Source organism: Crocodylus siamensis, chromosome 8, assembly GCF_052110815.1.
Source record: "Crocodylus siamensis isolate JL-2025a chromosome 8, ASM5211081v1, whole genome shotgun sequence".
Lineage (NCBI taxonomy): Eukaryota > Metazoa > Chordata > Crocodylia > Crocodylidae > Crocodylus > Crocodylus siamensis.
Window position 1 is genome coordinate 52,505,924 of NC_143402.1, and position 22,707 is coordinate 52,528,630.

Sequence of the window (22,707 nt, forward strand, 5' to 3'; positions counted from 1 at the left end):
TTCTCTGCCTCCCCCCCAGGTGCTGATCTCAGAGGGACTGGGGCTCTATGCCCAGGACCCCAAGTTTGTGGCCGTGGCCAAGCGGGAGATTGCGGATGCCTGCCACCTCACACCAGCCGAAATGGAGAGCGCTGCCTGTGACCTGCTGGGCCAGCGCCTGGCCCCAGGGGGGCCCTCTGCCCCTGAGCCCCCTGGCAGTGCCCTGTACAGTGATGATGAGCCCCCACGGCCCCCAGCTGAGGATGAGCTGGCTGATGAGATGGCCTGTGTGGCTGCTCCCTGAGTTTGCACCACCCCAAATTCAGCCACAGCCAGGGCTTGAGGTAGTCAGTGTCCCCACTTCCTTCTCTGTTGGAGGCCCACAGTGTGAACCAGTGGCTGTACTGGGCCCACTGGGGTGGAATTGGGAGGGTTCTAATACAGACTAATGCCTGTCCTAGACTCACTGGGGGCATTTCAGTACAAACCAGAGTCCATACTAGGGGCATGAAAGCATTCCAAAACAGACAAGTGCTTGTACTGGGCTCACTGGAGAGGTGGGGTTCCAGTACAGATGGGTCTGTCCTGGACTCCCTGTGGGGAATTGAGAGCGTTCAAGTACAGATCAGTGTCCATACTGGGGACTTGGGGAATTTCCAGTATAGACCAGTGCCTGTACTGGGGCCACTGGGTTGCAACTGGGGGATTCCAGTACAGAGCAGTGTGAATGCTGGGGACATAGGAACGTTCCCAGGAAGACTGGTGTCTCTACTGGGCGCACTGTTGGGTGATGATGTACCTGACTCTCTTGTCAATAAAGAGGTAGCACTAAAGGCCTGTCTGTGGAAGTCTGTCTTGTGGTGGACGGGGATTACTGGTTGGGGGGGCAAGTACTAGACCCACCTGGGAAGGAGTTGCTGGGCTGAGGTGTGGTGGGGTCTTGGCTTGTGCTGCTCTTGGGGCAAGGGGGAAGGGCTGGAACCCCGCCCCCCCCGGTGCCAGGACTGCACCCCCACCTTCTGTACGGCGGTGGGGGAGGAGCGTTGCACATCTGGGTTCCACCCCAAAGCTTTGAAGGGAGTGAGCATGGCCACCCTGTGGCAGCGGTATGGGTCGGGTTAGGGAGATAGAGCTCTGTTGCCTTAGTAAGGAGATGGGCATAGCTACAGAAGGGGCAGGGGTCACCTTGGCAACACTGGGGGTGGGGCTATGGTTGAGTGATGGGCTGCAATTGCCAGCCCCTCCAATCCCTCTCTGGATATTTTTCCCCATGAAAACATTTAAAAAAATGGAGATTTTCCCCTCTCCCCACTAAAAACACATGCAAACACGTCTTTATTTTTATCTGATCTTTCCACCCTCACCCCTAAAAGAATCTGGTTTAAGTAATTGCATTTCCTTACCTCCTCAATTCCCTAAACAGACATTTCCATAGTTTTCCTGAGGGAAAAACTCATTTTTCCCCTCCCCCTCTTCCCTCCAAAATGCCCATTTTTGTCGGGGGGGGAGGGAAACCCTGATAGGAAGGAGGGGGTGGGTGGATTTTTTTGTTTTTGCTGGGTGGTTCCTTACAACATCTCTGATTTAATTTTCCTCTGAGGAAAACTCTGGGGGTTTCTCGGGAAAATTCAGGGTTTTTCCCGCTCTCCAAAATTTATCCGAAGAACATTCTGGGTTTGGGTTTATCTTTTTTTCTTTTTTCCTTCCAACAATTTTCTGAGGAAAAGTTGGGTGGGGGGGGGGTTTCTTGCTTACTCTGTTTTTCTGCTCAGATTGCTCTTGACAAATTTAGAGTTTTCCTTCTTTCCTTATTCCCCTCCAAAACATCACTGAAGAAAATTCAGGACTTTTCCTTTCCATTTTGTTCCCTACTTTTCTTTCCCAAGTTTCCGAGGAAACTTTTTTTTCTCCCACTTTGAATTTCCTTGAGGAAAAAATTCTGCACTACCCCCTTCCCTCCAAAATCTTCTCTGAGGAAATATCCAGGCTTTTTTCTTTCTCTTTCTTCTATTTTTCCCTCTTAAATTGCTCTGTGGAAAACTTGGAATCTTCCTTCTTTCCCATCCAAAACCTCTCTGAGGAGAATTTCAGCAGGTGCTTCATTCTTTTCCCCCGCAAGTTTCCCTTTTATTTTTGCCTTACTTCCCCAAATTCTATTCCTTTCCCTCCCCACTACACTGTTTTACCAGTTTAATGGCAAAAACTGGGGGGGGGGTGTCCCTCCATCAACCAACAAATCATTTTTTTTTTTTCCTGGAAAAGTGTTGGGACTTGGGAGGGAACCCCCTAAAAAATGGAGTCCCTCCCTGCAAAGGATTTCTTACCCAAAAAATGGATTCCCTGCCTTGCAAAAGGCTTTTTAAAATTATTTTTAATCCCCCACACCATTTCTTTCCCCTCAGCTTTTTTCCTCTAATGACTACTGGAGCATTTCCCACAAAAACATTCATTTTTCCCTTTAAAAAAAATCAGGACAATTTCCCCTAAATAAATCCCCCTTTCACTGTTCATTAATTCATTCTACATTTCCCAGTAAAATGTAGGGGGGGGGGAGGGGGAAGATTTCAGGTTTTTCTTCCATAATTTCTCAACTTCTGGGAAATTGGAGAAGGGAAGCGGTGGTGGCTTCTACCCTGGGGGTCTTTAAGAGAAAGCTTGATGCCTACCTAGCTGGGATCATTTGAGCCCAGTTTTTTCTCCTGCCCAGGCAGGGGGTTGGACTTAAGATCTACAGGACTCATAGAATCATAGAAGTAGGGTCAGAAGGGAACTTGTAGATCTTCAAGTCTGACCTCCCCCCGCCTGGGCAGGAGAAAAAACTGGACTCAAATGAGTCCAGCCAGGTAGGTATCAAGCCTCTTCTAAAAGATCCCCAGGGTAGGAGCCAGCACCACTTCCCTAGAAAGTTGGTTCCAGCTCCTAGCCGCCCTAACTGTGAAGTAGTTCTTGTGGATGTCTAATTTAAACCTACTCTCCAATAATTTGTGTCCATTGTTCCTTGTTATGCCAGGGGGCACTAGGGGAAATCCCCCAAACCCTTCTGGTCCCCCCTAGTGAGTTTATAGACAGTCACCAGGTCCCCCCTCAGCCTTCTCTTGTGAAGGCTGAACAGGTTTAGGTCCCGCAGTCTTTCAATGTAGGGTCTGCCCTATTGTCCCCGGATCATGTGGGTGGCCCTCCTCTGGACTCTTTTTAAAAAAATTTTTTTTTCAAGAGAGCACAACAGAGCAAGGTCCCTTCCGACCCAACTTCTATGATTCTATGGAGGGTTTTCTTTCTTCTTTCCTCCCCCAAATGTAAAGTACTTGGGGTTGTTTCCCCTCCCCCCCAGCTGTCTTCCTCCATTGCTAACATCTGCCCTTGTCCCCTGGGTTAAGGTAGGACAAACCCACAGGGGTGGGGTGAAGCAGGCTGGTGTTGGTGGGTGGGCCCCCCCCACCCCTACCCCCGGGGCATGGCTGGGGTGGGGGGAAGCTGCTGTGAGACCAGTTTGTCCCGTGTTGTGTCCTGATATGAGATGGTGACAAGGGAATTGAAGCCACCTTTAAGATGCACCCAGCTCTGGGGTGGTGCAGCTGGAATGGCTGTTCATTATACTGAGCACATTGCCCCAGGCACCTGGATGCCCTTTTTCCACCTTCCTCGGATGCCTGGGTCCCCTGGACTTCTGGGTCCCCACACCCACCTCCCTGGATAGCTGGGTCCTCCAAACTCCTGGATCCTCCTCACCCATGTTTCCAGATACCTGGGCCCACCTAACCCACCTCCCTGGACACCTGCATGTCTTGCCATCTTTTATTAGCACTGCTTTTATTAGAATTTCATAGACATTAGGGCTGGAAGGGATCTCGGGAGATCATCGAGTCCAGCCCCCTGCCCAAAGGGCAGGAAGTCAGCTGGGGTCATAGGATCTCAGCAAGATAAGCATCCAATTTACTCTTGAAGGTGTTCAATGTAGGCGCTTGAACCACCTCCGCTGGCAGACTGTTCCAGACCTTGGGGGCTCGGAGAGTAAAGAAATTCTTCCTTATGTCCAGCCTGAAACGGTCTTGCAGGAGTTTGTGACCATTCGACCTCGTCATCCCTTGGGGCGCTCTGGTGAACAGATGTTCCCCCAGATCCTGGTGGTCACCCCTGATAAACTTGTAGGTGGCCATCAGATCACCCCTGAGCCTGCGCTTGTCCAGGCTAAAGAGTCCCATGGCTCTCAGCCTGTCATCGTAAGATCTGTTTTCCTGACCTCTGATCATGCGCGTGGCTCTCCTCTGGACTCTCTCAAGCTTCTCCACATCCTTTTTGAATTGTGGAGCCCAAAACTGGATGCAGTACTCCAGCTGCGGCCTCACTAAGGCTGAGTACAAGGGGAGAATGATGTCCCGGGATTTGCTCGAGAAGCATCTATGGATGCACGCCAGCATTTTGGTCGCTTTACTAGCCGCAGCATTGCTTTGCAGGCTCATGTTCATCTTGTGGTCAATGATGACCCCCATGTCTCTTTCTTCTGTAGTGTTAACCAACGTAGCACTGCCGAGCCTATAAGGGTGCTGCAGGTTTTTCCTCCCAAGGTGGAGAACCTTGCATTTTTCGGTGTTAAACATCATGAGGTTCTCGTCTGCCCATTTGCTGAGCTTGTCCAGGTCAGCCTGGATCACCCGCCTATCTTCTGGCGTGGATGCTTTGCCCCAAAGTTTGGTGTCATCGGCGAACTTGGCCAGTCCACTCCTGATTCCAATGTCCACATCGTTAATGAATATGTTGAACAGTATGGGTCCCAGGACAGAGCCTTGAGGGACCCCACTGGTCACAGGGTACCACGATGAGTGACTGCCATCAATCACAACCCTCTGGGTCCGACCACAAAGCCAATTTCCCAGCCAGCGGATCGTGGTGGAGCCAAAGCCACAACTGGGCAGTTTGGCCAAGAGGTGATCATGGGATACCAGATCAAAAGCTTTTTTGAAGTCAAGATATATGACATCAATCTCTTCTCCCTTGTCCAGGTGATAGGTCACCTGGTCATAGAAGGAAATGAGATTGGTCAAACAAGACCTACCCGCAACAAACCCATGCTGGCTGTCCCTTAGAATGTTAGCCTGGGCCAGTCCCTCAAGGATGGCCTCCTTAATAAACTTTTCTAAGATCTTCCCCAGGATAGAAGTCAGGCTAATGGGCCTGTAGTTAGCCGGATCCACTCTCCTCCCTTTCTTGAAGATTGGCACCACATTGGCCTTCTTCCAGTCTTCGGGCACTACACCAGAGCACCAGGAGTTTTCAAAGATCCGTGCCAGGGGCTGGGCTATGACGCTCCCCAGCTCCTTGAGTACCCTGGGGTGCAGATTGTCAGGGCCAGCTGACTTGAAGGTATCTAGCTTCTCAAGGTGTTCCTTCACGAGGTCAGCATTGATGGAGGGTAGGGGATCCCCCTCACCCAGATTTCCCTGTCCCATAGCAGGCATGGGCATCCCGTGTGACTGATGAAAGACTGACGCAAAGTACCTATTTAATAGGTTGGCTTTTTCCTGGGCGTCAGTTGTCAGTTGCCCCATCTGGTTTAGCAGGGGTCCAACATTGCCCTTGCTTTTCCTCCGGCTCCCCACAAATCTGAAAAAGGACTTTTTGTTGTCCTCGATGCCTGAAGCTAGTTGGAGTTCAGTTGCAGCCTTGGCTTTCCTGGTTTGCTCCCTGCAGGACCGCACCAGCGCGGAGTAATCCTCCTTGGAGGTGAATCCTGTCCTCCATCCTTTGTAGGCTTTCCTTTTTAGCCACAGTAGGTCCGCTAGGTCTCTGGAGAGCCAGGGGGGGCTGCTGTGCCTTCTTGCTGCCTTTCCTCCGTGTTGGAATAGATTTAGCTTGTGCACTGAGGATCGCTTCCTTGAGAAGCAACCACTCTTCTTGAACTCCCAACTCCCTGGGGTCATGGTCCCTGAGGGCCTGACTGACTAGCCTCTTGAGCTTGTCAAAGTCGGCTTTTCTGAAGTCAAGGACTTCTGTGTTGCTGACTGACTTGCCAGCGTTACAGCGGATGGTGAAGGTGATCAGCTCGTGGTCGCTGTCACCCAACTTCCCATCAATCACTAGGTCGCCGATTAGGTCGTCCCCCGTAGCCAGTACCAGGTCGAGCAGCGCTTTGCCTCTCGTTGGCCCATAGACTTCTTGAGTCAGGTAGAGGTCATCCACGCACGAGAGAAAGCTTTGCGCCCACTCAGATTTAGCTGAGTGATCTTTCCACGAGATGTCTGGGTAATTGAAGTCACCCATGACAACCAAGGTCCTGGAGCAAGCGGCCTCAGTCAGTTCCTGGGCGAACTCCTGGTCAAGCTCGGGACTTTGAGTGGGAGGTCTGTAGTAGACTCCCACCGTTGTGTCCCCTGTGCCGAATTCCCCATGAATTTTTACCCAGAGGGTCTCTAGCTGTCCATGCCGGTCGCCAACATCAGCTTGCAGAAAGGTTGTTTATATTTTAAATGAATGCTTTAATAAACTAATTTTAAAGGGTGAGGAGCCTAAACCCAGCTGACTTCACCACAGGCCAAATTTTGGGAGTTGGGAGTTCAAAGGTCACCATTAAGAGATTACCCAAGGGCCTGAGAGGCTGAGGTCATAGAGGAAAAGGCCTCCCAACACAAACTGAAAGGCCAAAGGTTCACCTGTGGGAGAGGATGTTTCAAAAGCCACATGGAGAATCTCAGAGTAGGAAGGTCAACCACCACACCACCATTCAAAGGTAATTAGAAAAAGGCCACCAGAGTCAAAAGGTTAAAGTAGTCGGTGCACCAACTACCTCAGCAAAATGCATGACTTGGGAAGGTCAGAAGTCACCAAGCCCAATGATCATGTCACCAAACGCTTTAGAGGCTGCTCATATTGCCCCATGCCAGAAAGTCAGAGGTCACCACCACCAAGTCAGAAGTCTTTGGGACAAGGCCATAGTGCCTAATGCCTCAGAGGCTGCTGCCCTGCCCCAGGGAGATCAAAAGCCAAAATGCATGGGTGGGGGGTACTTCTGGGACCCCTATGCCCACACCCCTGGACTCCTGGATTCCCCAGACTCCTGGGACCTCCTTGCCCATTCCCCCAGGGAGCTGGGTTCCCTAGACTCTCAGGTCACCCTTTTCTGCCTCCCCAGACACTTGGGTTCTTACACGGTCAAAGGTCAAAGTGCACCAGCAGGGGCAGGCTCAGGCCACAATGCAGCCCTTGTTCCTTCCCCGGTGCCCCTTAGGATGGGGAGGGGGCGGGGTGCCACAAGGGCGAGACTGCAGCTGGGGGGGAAGGGGGATGGGCTCGCCCATGAAGTAGCCTTCCTCTTCCTCAGAGGAAGATGATGATGAGGAGAACAAGGCCCAAGGAAGTACCAAAGCTCCCAGGGACCCCCCTTGGCCTGGTGGCAGGGGAGGGGCAGGGCTCTGTCCTGCATCTCCTCGCAGGTGCAGGGTGTTGTCAGAGTTGGCCCGACCCCCGCTTCTCTGCTGCGGGGGCTGAGAGGAGCCCTCTATCTTGTTCCCCACCCCTTCTGGGGGCTGGCAAAGGAGGGCAGAAGTGGGGCGGGCAACCCCTGAGCCCAGCTTGGGCATGGAGTGGCGGTGTGGCATCCCCCGCTGGAAGGGGCATCCGGGGCCTGTGAGGAAAGTGGGCATTAGAGAGCGGGAAGGGGACCCCTCTACTGCCCCTTCCCCCAGAGGTCCTTCACTGTGTGTCTGCACACCCCCACCAGATATTTCAGGCTCCATGCCCACTTTCCTGCACCCCTGGGATCCTGTTACCCACCTCCCCTGACTCCTAGGTCTCTCATCACCATCTTCCTGGACATCTGGGTTCCCCAGCTTCCTGGGTCCTCCATATCCACCACCCAGGACACCTGGGTCCCCCTTACCCATCTCCCCAGTCTACCTGGGTCCTGCTGGCTGGCAGGGATGCTGCTGGCGCCAGTGTCAGGGGTCTCAACCCCACCACTCCAACTGCGGCACCCCAGGAGGGTCCCAGGTGAGGCAGGGGGGGTGGCCCTGCCCTGGGCACAGGCAGGAGAGCAGTAGATCTGTCCCCCACGGGGCAGGAACGGCAGTCCCAGCAGGGGCCGGTGGCAGCAGGTGCAGCAGAAGCAGGTGGGCGTCGCGTGCCAGTGCTGACCCTCGAAGGCCATCCGCCCCTGCTCCAGCCCTAGGGGGAGCAGATGGTAGGGGTTGTGAGGGCAGCTGGGGCCATCTGCTACCCTCCTACTGCACACCCTGTGGATTCCTGGGTCCCTATTACCCACCTCCCCAAGGAACTCAGGTGTCTGGGGAGGTGGGTAAGGGGGACACAGTAGCCCAGGAAACCCAGGTGTCTGGATTCCTGGGTTTCTTTTACCCACCTCTCTGGACACTTGGGTTTCCCAGACTCCTTGCTCACCTATCACCCCCACCGAGACACCTGGGTACATCCCCTGGCCCGTACCGATGCGGTTGCCGCAGGTGTCACAGTATTCAGCGTATAAGGCCTGATAGCAGGCGACACAGTGGGGACGGCCCTGGCGCATGACATAATGGCACCCACCCAGCGCTGCCTCACACTCCACGCAGCAGAAGTGCCCCTTGTGCCAGTGCCCCCCCTCGGCTGCTGTGCAGGTGCCTGCGAAGATCAGCTGGAAGGGCATGATGAGAGTTAAAAGGGACACTGCCCCCTCCATGGTCTCAGAGCCCCCCCATTCCCATAGCTCTTCCCCCTTTGCCTCCATCAACACCCTCAGAGCCCCACCCTCCCCTTGTCCCATAGCCACACCCTCTGCCATCCTGGCCAAGAACCCCACTCCTCTTCCCTGTGGCCCCACCTCCTCTTCCAAGGCCCTGCCCACCTCATCACAGGCCTGGCAGCGGGGGTGCAGGCGTTCAGCATGGTGCCGCCCGCAGTAGACCTGCCCATCCTGGTAGAAGTAGATGAGGTCGACCAGCAGCTCACAACAGGCAGCGCACTGGAAGCACTGGGGGTGCCAGCAGGCCCCAAGGCCCGCCCGGGTGGCCACCACCCCTATGTCCCCGCCCTGCACCTGCTTCCCACACTGCAGTGGAGGAGGAGGGGGAAAGCTGTCAGGGAGACCCTTGTGTCTGGGCTCCTGAGTCCCCAACTTCCCACCCACAAAACCCTGGTGTCCAGGCTCCCAGCCAGAACCCCAGCCCCCAGTTCCCTATCCAGAGAACCCAGGTGTCCAGGCTTCCCAACCCGAACCCCCGCCCCAACTCCCTGCCCAGAGAACCCAGGCATCTGGGCTCTCAATGCTGCCCTGCTCTCATCCCTGAGCCCCCACTCCCCTCCCACAGAGGGAACCCAGGCATTCAAGAACCCTCCATTACACTCAGCAGCTCCAACTCCAGACCTAGCTGCACCTGCTGCTCCCACAATACCTTGCAGGACCTGATGTCCACCCTACCCCCCATTACCTGCTCACAGGTGGCCCCGGTGATGGTGACTGGGAAGATGCGGGCAATGCCGCGGCCCAGGTTCTCTCGCTTCCGCTGCTGTGCAAACAGCTTCAGTGCCTTCTTCTCCTCCTCTTTCAGCGAGGTGCAGTACTGGGCCTGTAGGCCAGGGGGAGTGGTGGATGGGGGTCATTAATACAACCAGGTCTGGGGTAGGGTACCCAGGCAATGGCCCAGTATAACAATATACAGAGATGCAGCCAGCTCTGGAGCATCTGGGCAACAACACCTCAGAGAGATGCAGCCAGCTCTGAGTTGACCAACTGATGGCCCATTATAACAATGCACAGAGATGCGGCCAGCTCTGGGGTGACAGCCCAGTGTAACAATGCACAGATGCAGCCAGCTCTGGGATGACACAGCTGAGTATAAAGCCCATGGGGAGGGCTGAGATGCAGCTAGTTCTGGGGAGCAACAGCTGAATATATCACCACACAGAGATGCAGCTAGCTGTAGGGGTAGGCCAGCCAAGTATAAAGCCCATAGAGGAGGACAGAGCAGCAGCTAGGTCTGGGGAGGAGGGGCTGGAGAACAGCACAGTATAATGCCTCAGAGATGTGCCCCACTCTGGGGTGCAATGACCAAGCATAATGCCCATGACAAGATGGCTGAGATGCATCCAGCTCTGGGGCAGGAGACCACAGGATAGCTAAATATAACACTGCATGGGCCAGTTTGAGACAGAAAGTGCAGGATACTGATGGTGGATGGTCTGATTCCTGGTCCCACCTTCCCAGGCTCTGCACCCTCACCTCGCAGTCATGTGGGGGCAGCTGGTGCAAGAGCTGGCGGACTCGGTACCGCTCCCCAGGGCTGTTGATGTAGGGTACCTTGTCCTCAGGCAGGCAGCTGAAGAACTGGTACACCTGCAGGGGCAGGCGGAGCCAGAAGTGAGAAGGGGGCGGGGTCTGTAGCTGGAGGGCCAGATCAAGGGGCTGGCCAGTCTCAGATAGGTGGGGCCTGTTCTCTGGTGGGTGGAGCCAGTCCAAAGTAAGTGGGGCCTCTTCCCAAAGGGTGAAGACATTCTCAAATAGGTGGGGCCTGCTGTCTGATGGACAGGGTTGCCTTCCAGGTGAGTGGAACCTCCTCCTTGGTAGGTGGGGCCTCCTCCTTGTAAGCCTGGCCTGCTCAATAAGCTGAGCCAGTCCCAGCTGGGCAGAGTGCAGGGCCAGCCCAAGGCAGGCAGTGCCTCCTTCCTATAGATGTGGCCTATTCGCCAGTGGGTGGAGCCATCCCTAGGTAGGTGCAGCCTACCCCATGGATGGAGCCAGTCCCAGGTAGGTGGGACCTTCTATTGATGGGTGTGTCCTGCTGCCCAGTAGGTGGGGCTGACCTGCTTGGGCTTAAGCCCTGGTGGCACCCAGGCGTACTCCTCAGAGGTGCAGCCAGAATCGTTGTCGGGCAGTGAGAGGCGCTGGAAGTCGGAGATGAGGCGGCCGAGTGCCTGAGCCAAGGCAGGAGGCAATGTCTGCACTGCATGCTCCTCACGCCCGCACCCGCAGTGCCGGCATGTCTTCCTGCAGGGACATGGGACCCAGGTGTCTGCATTATGGACACACACATGCCCAGGACCCAGCTGTTGACATCACATGGAACCTAAGCATCACACACACAACACTAGGTATCTGGGTCACACAAACACACATGAGCATGGAACAGAGGCATCCAGGACACCCATGGAGACAGGAAACCCAGATGTTTGAGACAGGTGCAGACGCATGCACACACACAAAGAGCCCAGGATCTGGGACACACATGCAAAAACATGGAACCCAGGTGTCCCAGTTTCTCTCCCATACATGGTGCCCAGGGGTGCTGGACACACCACACAAACATAGAGGACACAGACATATGCTCACCTCCATCCGTGCACCAGAAAGCCGGGGCACTGGTCCCCACACGCCCCACATGGCTGCCCCCGGTCGGGGTCATCTGTATCGGGGAGCTGCCGGGACACCGTGCCCCAGAGGGCTGTGGGTAAGTGCTGGGGACCACTTTCTCCCAGGTGGTTGTGGGACACAATGGATCAAGAGGGTGTGGGGGGGGGTGACAAAGGGGATTCTGGGTAAAATGGCAGCCCACTACAAGGCCATATAGGATTGTGGGTACGAAAGAGACCAAAGGGGAGACTCCAAGTGATTGTGGGTAAAAATGTGCTCCCCCTGATAATGCCCAGAGGGACTGTGGGTAGGAAACGGGGGGGAGGGGGGAACCGCAGAGGGGACCACGGGTAAAAATGTTCCCTTTCCCCCCCCCCCCCGCATAATGTCCAAAGGGATTGTGGGTAGGGAGGATGGCATCCCATGGCATCCTGGGATATGCAGGCAGGGGGGGCACAGGATGGGACCCAGACGTCCAAGGACATTCCCTAAACCACAGCATGAGGGCGGGTGGCAGGAAGAAGACCCCCCTCCCTCCGCAGCCCTGAGGGCCCCCCACACTACCCAATCCCCCATTGGCCTCACAGCTCCCTTCATGCTTTGCAACGTGAATCCTGCCTCAGATGGGTGGTGGCAGGAACAGCAGGGGCCGAGACGGGGCAGGAGACTCCCCTCTTGCCCATGTGGGTGGGAGGCCGGGGAAACTGAGTCAGGGTCTAAGCAGTCTCATCCCCCCGAGAACAGAGAACCCAGGCGACCGCGCTCCCAACGCCCCCCCGCCGCGCAACCCAGGCATCCGAGAGACTCACGGAGCGCGTGGAGCGACGGCGCCGGGACCCCCGCGTGAACATGGCCCCGCGAATCCCGGGAAGGCCCAGCTCACGGCTGTGGGTGGGGTGACCCTGGGCCGAGCTCTGCTGCCCCCTGGCGGGGGCGCGGGGCTGGGCTGGGCCCGGAAGCTTGGGTTCTCGGGGAGGGCAGCGGGGGCCGATGGGTTGAGCAGGGGCAGGCGATCCGGACGCTGGGGGGTGGGGGGGTAGAGGCTGGGAGCCTGGACGCCTGTGTTCTCTCCGAGTTCTGGGTTGAGCAGGGTTTCGGACGCCTGGGTCCTGTTCCACGGGGGGAGGGGCTGGGTGACATCCCGGACAGATGGGTCCTTTTTCAGTTCCCGCAGTGGGAAGATGGGGCTGGGGCCCGGACGCCTGGGTCCTCAGACGGCAGAGGGGGTCTTTCTCGGCTGTGGAAGGAGACTGCGGGGCTGGTGGGCGGTGTCCGGACGCCTGGGATCTCTCCCTGCCCCCAGGCCCCGCTGGGGCTGCCTTATCCGGGCCCTCAGGGAGGGAACCCAGGCGTCGGAGCCTGGCTGGGAGGGGCAAGGGGTGGAGATGGTCCTTATCTTTGCTCCCTGGGCCCTGGGGGCCCAGGCGTGCGGGGTGAAGGGGGCTCAGTGCTGGTTGTTCGTCCTCAGTGCAGGGCAACAGGTACGAGGGTCCCGGACTCCTGGGTCCTACGGGAATGTGGGGCCTGGGAGCCCGGAGCCTTGGTCTTTTGGGGAGTGGGGGCGAGCTAGGAACCTGGACCCTGGATTCTCGGGGGATGGATGGGGGGGGAACTGGAGCCCAGACGCCTGGGTTCTTTCCCAGCCCCAGGGAAACCAGTTACAAGTAAGCAAGCCAGGGATGGGGAGCCCGGACACCTGGGTTCGCTAAGAGGGGAGTGGGGTCTGGTGGGACGTAGGGCAGGGCTAAGGCCCCGGACACCTGGGTTCCCTCCAGCGTTGTCTGTGACTCAGTTTCCCTCTCACAGACTCTGAGCATCGCTCTCCCTGCCCCCGGGTGTGGCCGCACTGCCCTTATCAACCCCCTGCAGCTGGTGCGCTCGCTCGTGACGCCCAGGGCGGGGCAGGGCGGGGAGCCCGGACACCTGGGTTCTCAGTGGCTCAGGGTGGGGTGGGAGGGGGGCAGGGTTGGGGTCCTCGAGGGCCCCAGATACCTGAGTTCCCTCCCCAGTGCGGGGTTAAGAGCCCAGACACGTGGGTTCTCATGCATCTCTGAGAAGGGGGACTGGGTGTTTGGGCACCTAGATTCTATCCCCACTCATGCCCCTCCCCCGCCCCTCTCCGCAGCACCCTCGCGATGTCCCGGCTGCTGCAGCGCTGCCCGTTCCTGTGCTGGGCCCCAATCCCGATCCCAGCCTCGCTCCTGGCTCGCACCCGCCCCCTGCTGGTCGCTGCCGCCGCCCGCTGCCCAGTGCTGGCCCGGGGGGTGCGCGAGGGCGCCGGACCTCAGGGTGAGCGCGGGTGACCTCCCGGGTTGTGTCCCTGCACGGGGGTGCTCGGGGTGGGAGGAGCCGGGACGCCTGGGTTCTTTTGGGGGGGGGAGGTGCCTGGGCGCCTGGGTCCTGAGCCCCGCTTCCCCGCCAGGCCCATGCCCGTGGATGGAGACGCTGGGGACTGCAGTACAGCGGGCCCCACCCGAGCTGCAGGAGGATGTGGCCACGGGCTCAGGTGAGTACCTAAGCATCGGAGACAACCCCCTCCCCACCGAGGCCCTGGCCCTGGAGCACAACCTAGGAGTCCCAGTTGTGACCCCTGACCCCACCCATGTCCCGCAGACATTGAGGAAGCACCGCCCCGCCCGCAGCTGCCTGGTGAGCCGCCGGATCCTGGGGGGATGTATCCTGCATAGGCCTGATCTTGGTCCAGGAGCCCTGATCTTGCTTGGAGGGGTGGGCTTAATCCTGGTAGGGGGGAACAGAACCGGGGCCTGGATTCTTTGACAGGAGTTGTGGTGCGTCGATCCTGACTCCCCCTTCCTTCACCCCCCCAGCGGGCTCGTTCCCGTATGAGCAGTTCTTTGCAGAGCGACTGATGGCAAAGCGCCAGGATCACTCCTACCGTGTCTTCCGCACCGTCACACGCCATGTGGACACGCCTCCCCTGGCCCGCACTGACCATGGCACTGATGTGGCCATCTGGTGCAGCAATGACTACCTGGGCCTGGGCCGCCACCCGCAAGTGCTCCGTGCTGCCACGTAAGACCCTATGTCCTGGCCCCCCTACAGTACTCCTCACTCCTGACCTGCACTCCCACCTCATGGTGCCCCTCACTCTCAACCTGCAGCCCTTCCCTGAGCCCCCTTCATTTCTGGCCCATAGCCTGATGGTGTTCCTCACTCCCAACCCACATCTCCTCACACCCTGTCTTTGCCCTCGCAGGGAGGCACTCCAGGCTCACGGCCTTGGGTCCGGGGGGACACGGAACATCTCAGGCACCAGCTGGTTCCATGTGGCGCTGGAGCTGGCACTGGCCAAGCTTCACCGCACTGATGCTGCCCTGGTCTTCTCCTCCTGCTTTGTGGCCAATGACGCCACCCTTAGCACCCTGGCCAGCCTACTGCCAGGTACCCAGATGCCTGGGTTCTGTCCTGGAAAGGGAGTTGGAGAGGCCCAGGTTCCCTTCCTTCAGAGGGTGTGGGATTATGGGGCCCCTCTGTGATTCAGGGTGGGGTGGGAGGGGGGCAGGGTTGGGGTCCTCGAGGGCCCCAGATACCTGAGTTCCCTCCCCAGTGCGGGGTTGAGAGCCCAGATACGTGGGTTCTCATGCATCTCTGAGAAGGGGGACTAGGATGTGGGACTGGGTGTTTGGACACCTACATTCTATCCCCACTCAGGAAGGGGGTCTGGGTGGTTTGGGAGCCCAGACACCTGGATTCCACAGTTTTGGCAGCCTACCCCATGCCCCCCCAGGCTGTGAGGTATTCTCGGACGCGGGGAATCATGCATCCATGATCCAGGGCATCAGACGCAGCGGGGCACCACGCCACATCTTCCGCCACAATGACCCAGCGCACCTGGATGAGTTGCTGCGGCACACAGCGCCCAGCACCCCCAAGATTGTGGCCTTCGAGACTGTGCACTCTATGGATGGTATGGCTGGGTGGGGGCTGTGAGTCAGGAGGGAAGGCCACCATGAAGAGAAAGCTGCAGGTTGGGAATGAAGGGTACCTATTTTGGCAGGGGTGGGCTGCAGATTGGGATTGAGGAGTGTCGCAGGGCTATAGGAGAGGCTGCAGGTTGGAAGTAAGGGGACCTCTGACCCCCTGCTGCCCCCAGGCTCAATCTGCCCGCTGGGGGAGCTGCTGGAGGTGGCACGGGCGCATGGGGCACTGACATTTGCAGACGAGGTCCATGCTGTGGGGCTCTATGGGTCACGTGGTGGCGGCATTGCGGAGCGCGATGGTCTCCAGAACCAGCTCGACATTGTCTCTGGCACCCTCGGTGAGCCCAGGCACCTGGATCCCCTCAGAGAGCAGGGGGAGCCTGGACATCTGGGTTCCCTGTTCTAACATACCCCCCCTCCCCCAGTGCCGGGGGAGTTGGAGTGGTGGTCTGGGCCCCAGGGGCCTGGGTTTTCCTCCTGAGACTGGGGCTTCCCAGATGCCTGGGCTCTTCCCGATTCTGGGAGAGTTGCAGGCTCTGCTGGGTGGGTCTGGGGCTCCCTGATGGAGGGAGGAGGGCTGCAGGCTCTGGGGGGGGCCCAGGGCTCCTGGATACCTGGGTTCCAGGTTTCTAACCCCCTGTCCCTCCCTCTACACCAGGCAAGGCAGTGGGTGCAGTGGGAGGGTACATTGCAGGGCCACGAGTGTTGGTGGATGCAGTGCGCAGCCTGGCACCGGGGCTGATCTTCACCACAGCACTGCCCCCTGCAGTGCTGGCTGGGGCACTGGCAGCACTGGCTGTGCTGGCAGGGACTGAGGGTCAGGCACTGCGCCGTGCCCACCAGCGCCACGCTGCCATGCTGCGCCGCTGCCTGCGTGATGCCCGGCTCCCTGCCCTACCCAGCCAAAGCCACATTGTACCCCTGCGTGTGAGTCTGGGTCTTGGGATGGGGGTGGGGGAGGGGGTCAGGGGTGAGGATCATGGGAATGGGGGACTGGACAAGGGGAAGAGGATATCTGGGTTCCCTGGGGATTAGGATGGGGCAGGACCCCTGAAGTCTGGGAGGGTGGGACCATGGAGGTGTGGGGGTCAGAGAACATCTAAGTTCCCTGGAGGGGAAATGGGGAGGCAGGACCCCTGTGTTCCCTGGGTGTGGGGCCCAGGACAGAGGACACCTGGGTTCCTTCAGGATTCTGGAGGGAAGGTGCTGGGGGAGTCCCTGAGAATGAGGTAGGGCAGGACATGGGGATTCCCTCCGCACAGGGAATAGAAGTGGGGGCCTAGAATGGTTGTGGCAGGGGTAGCAGGTGTGCACAAGTGTGTGCATCTCAGACCTCGTGTGTGTGTGTGTGTGTGTGTGGTTTTTTTTGTGTCCAGGCAACACAACAGTGTATGTGTGTGTGTGCAGACATGTGCTGTAATTACTCCCATATAAGACCAGCTCCTCTTGATAATTAGATTCTACTGTATTTACTCAAATACAAGACAATGCTCATAAGTAGAGGTTACCCTATTCACTCTAATATAAGATGACCCCCCATAGTTAGATCCCACATATGGAAAAAGTAAAATTGTGTTAAGATTTCCTAGGCACAGACTGTCAGTGTTGGAGGTTTGCCTCAACTATGTCCCGTTCCCCCTGCAGGGGCAATAAACCTGTGGGGGGAGGTGGGCCCCTTGCCTCCCCCTTTTCTGTCAGACCCTCTTCTCCCTGGGCAGATTTGGAAAACCATGCCTCCACTAATTGTGAACAGGAAAATGAATGTGGTTGTATAATCAGCCTGAATGGATGCATTTGACCTTATCTGGTAGTCTGCAAGGGCCAGTTTAGGTCCTTCACCACACAGTACAGCAGCACCCCCTTCGCACCTGCTTCACATGAAGCACAGATGGTGCAGGAAGAGCCTGAAATCAAAAGGCTCATGGCTGTCCATACACAGGTGGTTGTGGGGCATCAGCCACAGTCCTGGCCATAGTGATGCCACAGCACAGCCCTGCTGCATACCTGTGGGCACATCTACATGCACAATTAATGCAGACCAGTAACCGTCAGTGCTTTTTTCTTCAGGGTTCACTGCTTTAATTTGCTCTGGAGTTGATTTGTGTACAGTATGTGGAGCCTGGTTGGCGCAGGCTGGGTGGGCAGGGGATCTAAGGGAGCTGGGGGCTTGAATAGGGCATGGGGTACCTCAGTGCAGGGCTAGCTGGCAGGCAGCCCCTGCACTGAGGCACGCTGCACTCCAGCCACACAGCCCAGGGCTGCTCCCCCAGCTCTTTGTGCTGGGGAGCAGCTGTCTATGGTGCGCCCATACAAGGGATGTCTGCCAGCTAGCCCCATACTGAGGAACCATGCCCCAGACAGCTAAGGCAGTGTCTACATATGAACTTTGGCCCCCCCAAAAAAACTTGGCTCCAGGACAGTATTTCTGTTCACAAGTCCTTCCCTGCTGCAGGGGTTCATTAGTTCCATGTGCCAAGGTAGGGGTACACATGCAGATGCCGAGATGTTTACTGCACAGCTGATTGGTTAACTGCACAGTAAGCAGCTCGTGTAGACGTACCCAGCCCTACTGGTCCCCCACAAACAGCTCTCTGCCCGCTACATGGCTAGAACTGGCTGTTCTTGGCCTGAGTCCTGCAGGCCTCCAACACTTCACATGCAGCTGAAGTGCTAGGTATTCCTGGCAGCTGGGGCCACACTAATGCAGGCTGGGGGAAGGAGGGGGCCACCAGAAGGCTGCTGGGTAGGCTGTTGGGTGAGACTTGCCAGGCTAGTGAAGGATCAGGGCCCACTGTAGGAGTGAAGAGGATGTTAAATGCTCTTGTGTGGTGCTGCCTAACATTCAGCCCTTAGATGTCCTGCTCTACTACAGCTCCTGGGAGGGTGGGGGCAGGTAGGAAGGCTTGCTTGCCTGGCTACATGCAGCTGAGAAAGAGAGAGACCTCCAACTCCTGCATCCCTGGTACAGGTGGGGGAGGCAGCAGCCTGCACCCGGGTGAGTGAGCGGCTCCTGACCCATGATGGCATCTACATCCAGGCCATCAACTACCCCACGGTGCCACGTGGCCATGAGCTGCTGCGCCTGGCACCCACCCCACATCACACTCCACCCATGATTGAGCACCTAGTTGGTGAGTGGGCAGATGGGGCTTGGGGTAGGGGTTTGGGCCTGGAAGCAGGGGGTAGGGCTAAGCATCCAAGGAAGCAGAGCTGCAGGGGGGAGGGGGTGTGCTTATGGGGTGTTACTAACATATGGCACAGGAGCTGAATGGTGTGTGTCTGGGTAGGAGGTGGGACAGCAGTCTGAGGGGCAAGGCCAGGGACACAAGCAGTGGGTGGGGGCTGGACATTGTTAAGGGATAATAGGAGCAGAAGGGGGCAGGGCCTGCCTTGGTCCTAGGCAAAGGAGAGCAGGAGCCATTGGCATAGGGGAAGGGCCAGGCTTAGGGATGTGGCCTCAACGCCAAGGGGAGGGGGCATGGCTACAGAATAAGGCTTAAAACAGCAAGGGAGGGGGGTGGCTAGGGCATAAGATCAGAGGTGTTGGGGTCAGGGCTCTGACTACTCCCCTTGATTCCATGCTCCCTCCAGAGTGCTTGTCCCAGGCATGGGAGGCAGAGGGGCTGCCACTGATGCCTCCGGGAGACCCGACTTGTGGCTTCTGCCAGCGCCCTCTGCATCTGGAGCTGCTCAGTCAGTGGGAGCGTGACTGCTTTGGGGCCCTATCTGTGCCCCTTTGCGCCAGATGAATGGATGCACAGACTCACCCTCCACCCATGACAGGGTACCCATGGGACAATAAACATGTGGCACCCTGGCCCCAGCTCTGTCCCTATGGCTAGACCCAGTACAACTCCACAGCCCTACCTGGAGGGGTCTATAGAGACCAGCCCCCACCACCACCCAAGCATGGCAGGGTACCTGCCTCAGGGGCCCATGGGTACTACCCATCACCAAGGCACTATGCTCCAGTGCCTCTGGTGATAGGCTGTGCCCCATGGCACTGTGGGTGAGCTCCATCACTATGTGGCAAGTGCCTTTTGGAAGGATGCTTGCCTGTGCTGCCCCACTGCAGCCTGGGACAGCCCCTTGCCCCCACCCTCTACCTTGAAGTGTCTCTGTAGGTCCCTCAGGCCCAGTGCATGCTGGGATGTCATTTGTCCACATGACCCCTTGGCACATTGGGCTATTCCTTGTCCATGCTTTCCCAGGCATGCTGGGATGGCTCCTGGCTGTTCTGCTCCAGCGCAGTCTGCGCAACATCCATCTCCTTCAGGCTCTGCACTGCTACATTGCACAGTGACTCCTGCTGTTTCTGCCCCAGTGCATACAGAGACAGCTCTTCTTCACACTCCCCCTGTGCTTCCAGGGATGGCCCCTTCACCTTGAAGTACCTCCGCAGGTCCCCCAGCTGTGGCAGGAGGGTTGGTGCTAGCCTCTTCCTGGCTCCACTGGGGCCAGGGAGTGGGGCAGGGGGTCCCCGGGGTGCCAAGAAGGAGTGGAGACTCAGCTGGGTGCGGCGGGAAGCCAGGGCAGGGGGGTGGGCAGCAGGCACAAATGCACCACCAAGCTGAGCCAACACTGGGCAGTGGTCAGAGCCCAGCACTGAGGGCAGCAGGGAGGCACCAGCCAGTGCCCCTAGTGCCAGTATGCGGTCTGCCAGGATGTAGTCCAGCCGTGTGCCCTGATTGGCTGCCCGCACCCCTAACCCTGCACCCCCTCGCCAGCAGCTGAAGGCCTGGCGCTGCCCTGGATGCCGCAGCCGAAAGGTGTCCACGAAGGGGCCCCCACTCCCATTCCCTGACAGCAGCTCATCCAGCCAGCGCCGTGCTGGATTGGCTGCAAATGCTTCCTGTTGGGGGAGAGGGGGCAGGATGAGGGACCTAAGTGTCCAGACTCCCATATCCTCCCCTCTGGCCTTGGTACTCCCATCCAGAAGGGGGTAGAGAACCCAGACATCTGGGCTCCCAGCCCCCACCCTGCTCTCACCCCCCAACCCCCACCTTCCTGCAGCTAAGAAAGGACCCAAGTGTCCCAGCTCCCAACTCCAGCCCCAGCAAGTATGCCAACTCCTTACCCCTCCCCCAGCCTGGATGGAACCCAGGCACCAAGTTCCTAATCCCCTCCCCTCTTATCAAGTTCCTCCAGCACTCACAGGGTCTCCAGGCTGGCAGTGGTCAATGGGCCGATGCGCTATGTTCAAGTCCCCCATTATCATCACATGGCTGCCAGAGGCAAAGAGGTAGGCACAGTCAGACTGGGAGGGGGTGGAGCCAAAGCCAAAAAGGGAGAATCAGAGCTGGGGGCAGAGCCTGGACCTCCCCTAAACCTAGGAAGGGAGTTGGGGAGAGGGAGTGCTGGGACCCTGGATGCCTGGGTTCTCAATAGGTTCATGGGGCAGTGGATACCTGTTGGGTTGAGGGCAAGGCTCTTGGATGCTTTGGTACCTCCCAGCTCTTAGAGGAGGATCTGGGTTTTTGGGGCAGAGATGGTGGAAGGAGACCCCCAGACACCTTGGTCTCCACAGTGCCTCTACAACCTGTGATGTCTTCATGATGGATATGGGGGAGCAAGTTGGGGGGAGGAGGAGGGTCTTGGGGGCCTAGATGGGATGTGAAGGGTGGGGGTCTCAAGCATTGTGGGGTACAGAGAGCACCTGTAAGGGTCAAAGGGATCCAGAGGGGGTGGGGGCAGGACTGAAGCCATAGGAGGGTGCCTGAGGAGGGGGTCAAAGGACACCTGTGGGTTCTTGGGAGAGCAGGGCTGAGGGTATGAGGAGGGTGGATGTTCATGGGCTGGCAGGGGTCAAATGGTACCTGGGGGTGGTATCTGGAGGGGGCACATGGATAGGATGTGTGTGGTGGGGGCGGGGTGGGCAGTCTTAGGCTGGGAGGCTCAAGGGACACGGGGAAGCCTGAGGGGGGGCAGTACCTGCCATGGCGCAGCAGGCTGAGGGCACGGTGGCGCAGCAGCTGCAGGAAGCGGTGCTGGGGTACAGGGCGCAGTGATTGCTGGGGGCTAGCACGGGGGCAGTAAACGTTCAGCACCGTCAGCATAGTCTCTGCCCCCCATGGTGTCCTGGGGAGGCAGTAACATAGGAATGAGGGAGTTCAGGCTCCCTGCTCCCAGCTTAAGGTCCTGCCTACACAGCCCAGACTTCATCCTGTGAGCACCCAGGCCCTGCCCGACTCTGCCCTGTCCCCCCCACTCATTTCCCACCCCATTGCCCAGACTTCACCCTGAGCACCCAGGCCCCAACCCTCCCCCCCTACAGCCATAGCTCATTGCCCTACCCAGGGCCTAGAGTCCATCCTCCAGCTCTATGCCCACAGACCAAGCCCCACTGCCAGGGCCCCACACCCTACCCCCAGGCTCCACACTCACCGAATGCGGTGGTGGGTGACCAGGGCACGTCCCTCGCTGTCCAGCACTGTCAGCTCCTCAGGGCTGAAGCTGTCACTGTCCATGTAGCTGCCCATGGCGCCTGGCCCAGCCAGCAGCCCTGAGAGCCCTTCCTCTGCTGCTTCAGGTGTGGCCTCCACCCGACAGAATGTTGCTACTCCTGCGGGCAGGGGAACCCAGGTGTCCTGGTTAGCACCCAGCTCATGGACACCTGGGTTCTCTGTGAGGGGGAGGCTGGCAGGTAAGAGCAGGGTGGGGTGGGAGCTCAGAAGCTTGTGTTCTTCAGGAGGGGAGGAGAGGTTGGGAGCCAGGACTCCTGGGTTCTCTTCCCACTTGGGGAGAGCAGTGAGGTGGAAGAGAAGAGTTGGGGGTGGGGTAGGCACAGTTCCCGCACACCTGGGTTCCTCACCAGAGTAACCTGAGCGGGTACGGCAGCAGCTGAAGTAAGAGGTATAGCCCTCCACCTGTGTCAGGGAATCATCCAGTTGGTCTCCTGGGGAAGAGAGATCAGTCCTGTTCCACCTCTGACCTTTGACTCCTGCTTCATAACCCCCCACCCTCCTAGGAAATCACTGTCCACCCTCCAGCCTGCCCTTTGCCCCCCCACCCCCTCGCTGACCCCAGATCCTGGCTGGTGCCTTGTGATCTTTGACCCCCCATAAGCCTTGCCTATAACATTGCCCCTGATTGCTTGCCCTCTACATCCCTAGTCTAAAGCCTTTGCCCTATGACCCCTCTCCCCTTATCCTCTGACCCCTTGTCTTCACCCCCCCCCCCGCCTTCTTTCTGCCCTTTGCCCTCCGACCCGCGTGACGTACGGGTCAGGCGCGTCTCCTGCAGGCAGACCACGTGAGCGTCCAGCGCCGCCAAAATTGGGGCCGGCCCGGGGCCCGCGCGCAGCCCGTTCACGTTCCACGTAGCAAGCCGCATCCCCGCCGGCCGAGCGGGCCCACAACGTCACTTCCCCGCCGACGAACCGGAAGAGCCCGCGTGAAGTCAGGCCTGTCCCTTTCGAACGCCGCGCTCCCGCCCAAGCCCCGCCCCCTCGGAATA

The 22,707-nt window shown here is 58.2% G+C and overlaps 4 protein-coding genes across 16 annotated transcripts in view; 2 read left to right on the plus strand and 2 right to left on the minus strand.

The window, feature by feature from the left end:
- Positions 1–2,660, plus strand: part of CACNA1F (calcium voltage-gated channel subunit alpha1 F) — a 39,353-nt gene extending 36,693 nt beyond the window's left edge. Inside the window, exon 48 of the mRNA XM_090061549.1 lies at positions 20–2,660. Coding sequence (XP_089917675.1) covers positions 20–283 — 264 coding nt within the window. The 3' untranslated portion in view covers positions 284–2,660. The remainder of the gene's footprint in view (positions 1–19) is intronic.
- A 1,112-nt stretch (positions 2,661–3,772) lies between these two features.
- PRICKLE3 (prickle planar cell polarity protein 3) lies at positions 3,773–12,260 on the minus strand. Of its 7 annotated transcripts, none has more exons than XM_090060790.1 (9): positions 12,121–12,260; positions 11,291–11,425; positions 10,765–10,973; positions 10,184–10,297; positions 9,393–9,530; positions 8,810–9,013; positions 8,413–8,599; positions 7,870–8,136; positions 3,773–7,597 (listed from the first exon to the last, which is right to left on the minus strand). In XM_090060790.1, exons 2-9 carry the CDS (start codon positions 11,361–11,363, stop codon positions 7,158–7,160), a joined length of 1,632 nt encoding a protein of 543 aa, XP_089916916.1. In that variant the 5' UTR covers positions 11,364–11,425; positions 12,121–12,260; the 3' UTR covers positions 3,773–7,157. The 7 variants fall into 7 exon arrangements, with proteins under 7 accessions (XP_089916916.1, XP_089916919.1, XP_089916917.1 ...); XM_090060793.1 differs by having other exon boundaries at positions 8,810–8,878; positions 10,765–10,948; positions 11,291–11,376; positions 12,121–12,168; XM_090060791.1 differs by having other exon boundaries at positions 8,512–8,599; positions 10,765–10,948; positions 11,291–11,376; positions 12,121–12,168.
- ALAS2 (5'-aminolevulinate synthase 2) lies at positions 11,434–19,069 on the plus strand. 6 transcript variants are annotated; one of them, XM_090060784.1, is made up of 11 exons: positions 11,434–12,198; positions 13,437–13,600; positions 13,734–13,817; positions 13,925–13,960; positions 14,140–14,344; positions 14,529–14,713; positions 15,060–15,239; positions 15,426–15,590; positions 15,911–16,179; positions 18,221–18,383; positions 18,844–19,069. In XM_090060784.1, exons 1-11 carry the CDS (start codon positions 12,161–12,163, stop codon positions 18,999–19,001), a joined length of 1,647 nt encoding a protein of 548 aa, XP_089916910.1. In that variant the 5' UTR covers positions 11,434–12,160; the 3' UTR covers positions 19,002–19,069. The 6 variants fall into 6 exon arrangements, with proteins under 6 accessions (XP_089916910.1, XP_089916912.1, XP_089916914.1 ...); XM_090060786.1 differs by lacking the exon at positions 11,434–12,198 and adding an exon at positions 12,380–12,792; XM_090060782.1 differs by lacking the exon at positions 11,434–12,198 and adding an exon at positions 12,865–12,975.
- A 146-nt stretch (positions 19,070–19,215) lies between these two features.
- On the minus strand, positions 19,216–22,706 carry APEX2 (apurinic/apyrimidinic endodeoxyribonuclease 2). 2 transcript variants are annotated; one of them, XM_090060836.1, is made up of 6 exons: positions 22,473–22,706; positions 22,064–22,147; positions 21,637–21,814; positions 21,184–21,330; positions 20,408–20,477; positions 19,216–19,663 (listed from the first exon to the last, which is right to left on the minus strand). In XM_090060836.1, the coding sequence occupies exons 1-6, from the start codon at positions 22,582–22,584 to the stop codon at positions 19,439–19,441; spliced, it is 816 nt and encodes a 271-aa protein (XP_089916962.1). In that variant the 5' UTR covers positions 22,585–22,706; the 3' UTR covers positions 19,216–19,438. The 2 variants fall into 2 exon arrangements, with proteins under 2 accessions (XP_089916962.1, XP_089916961.1); XM_090060835.1 differs by having other exon boundaries at positions 19,216–20,104.
- Position 22,707: the final 1 nt, after the last annotated feature.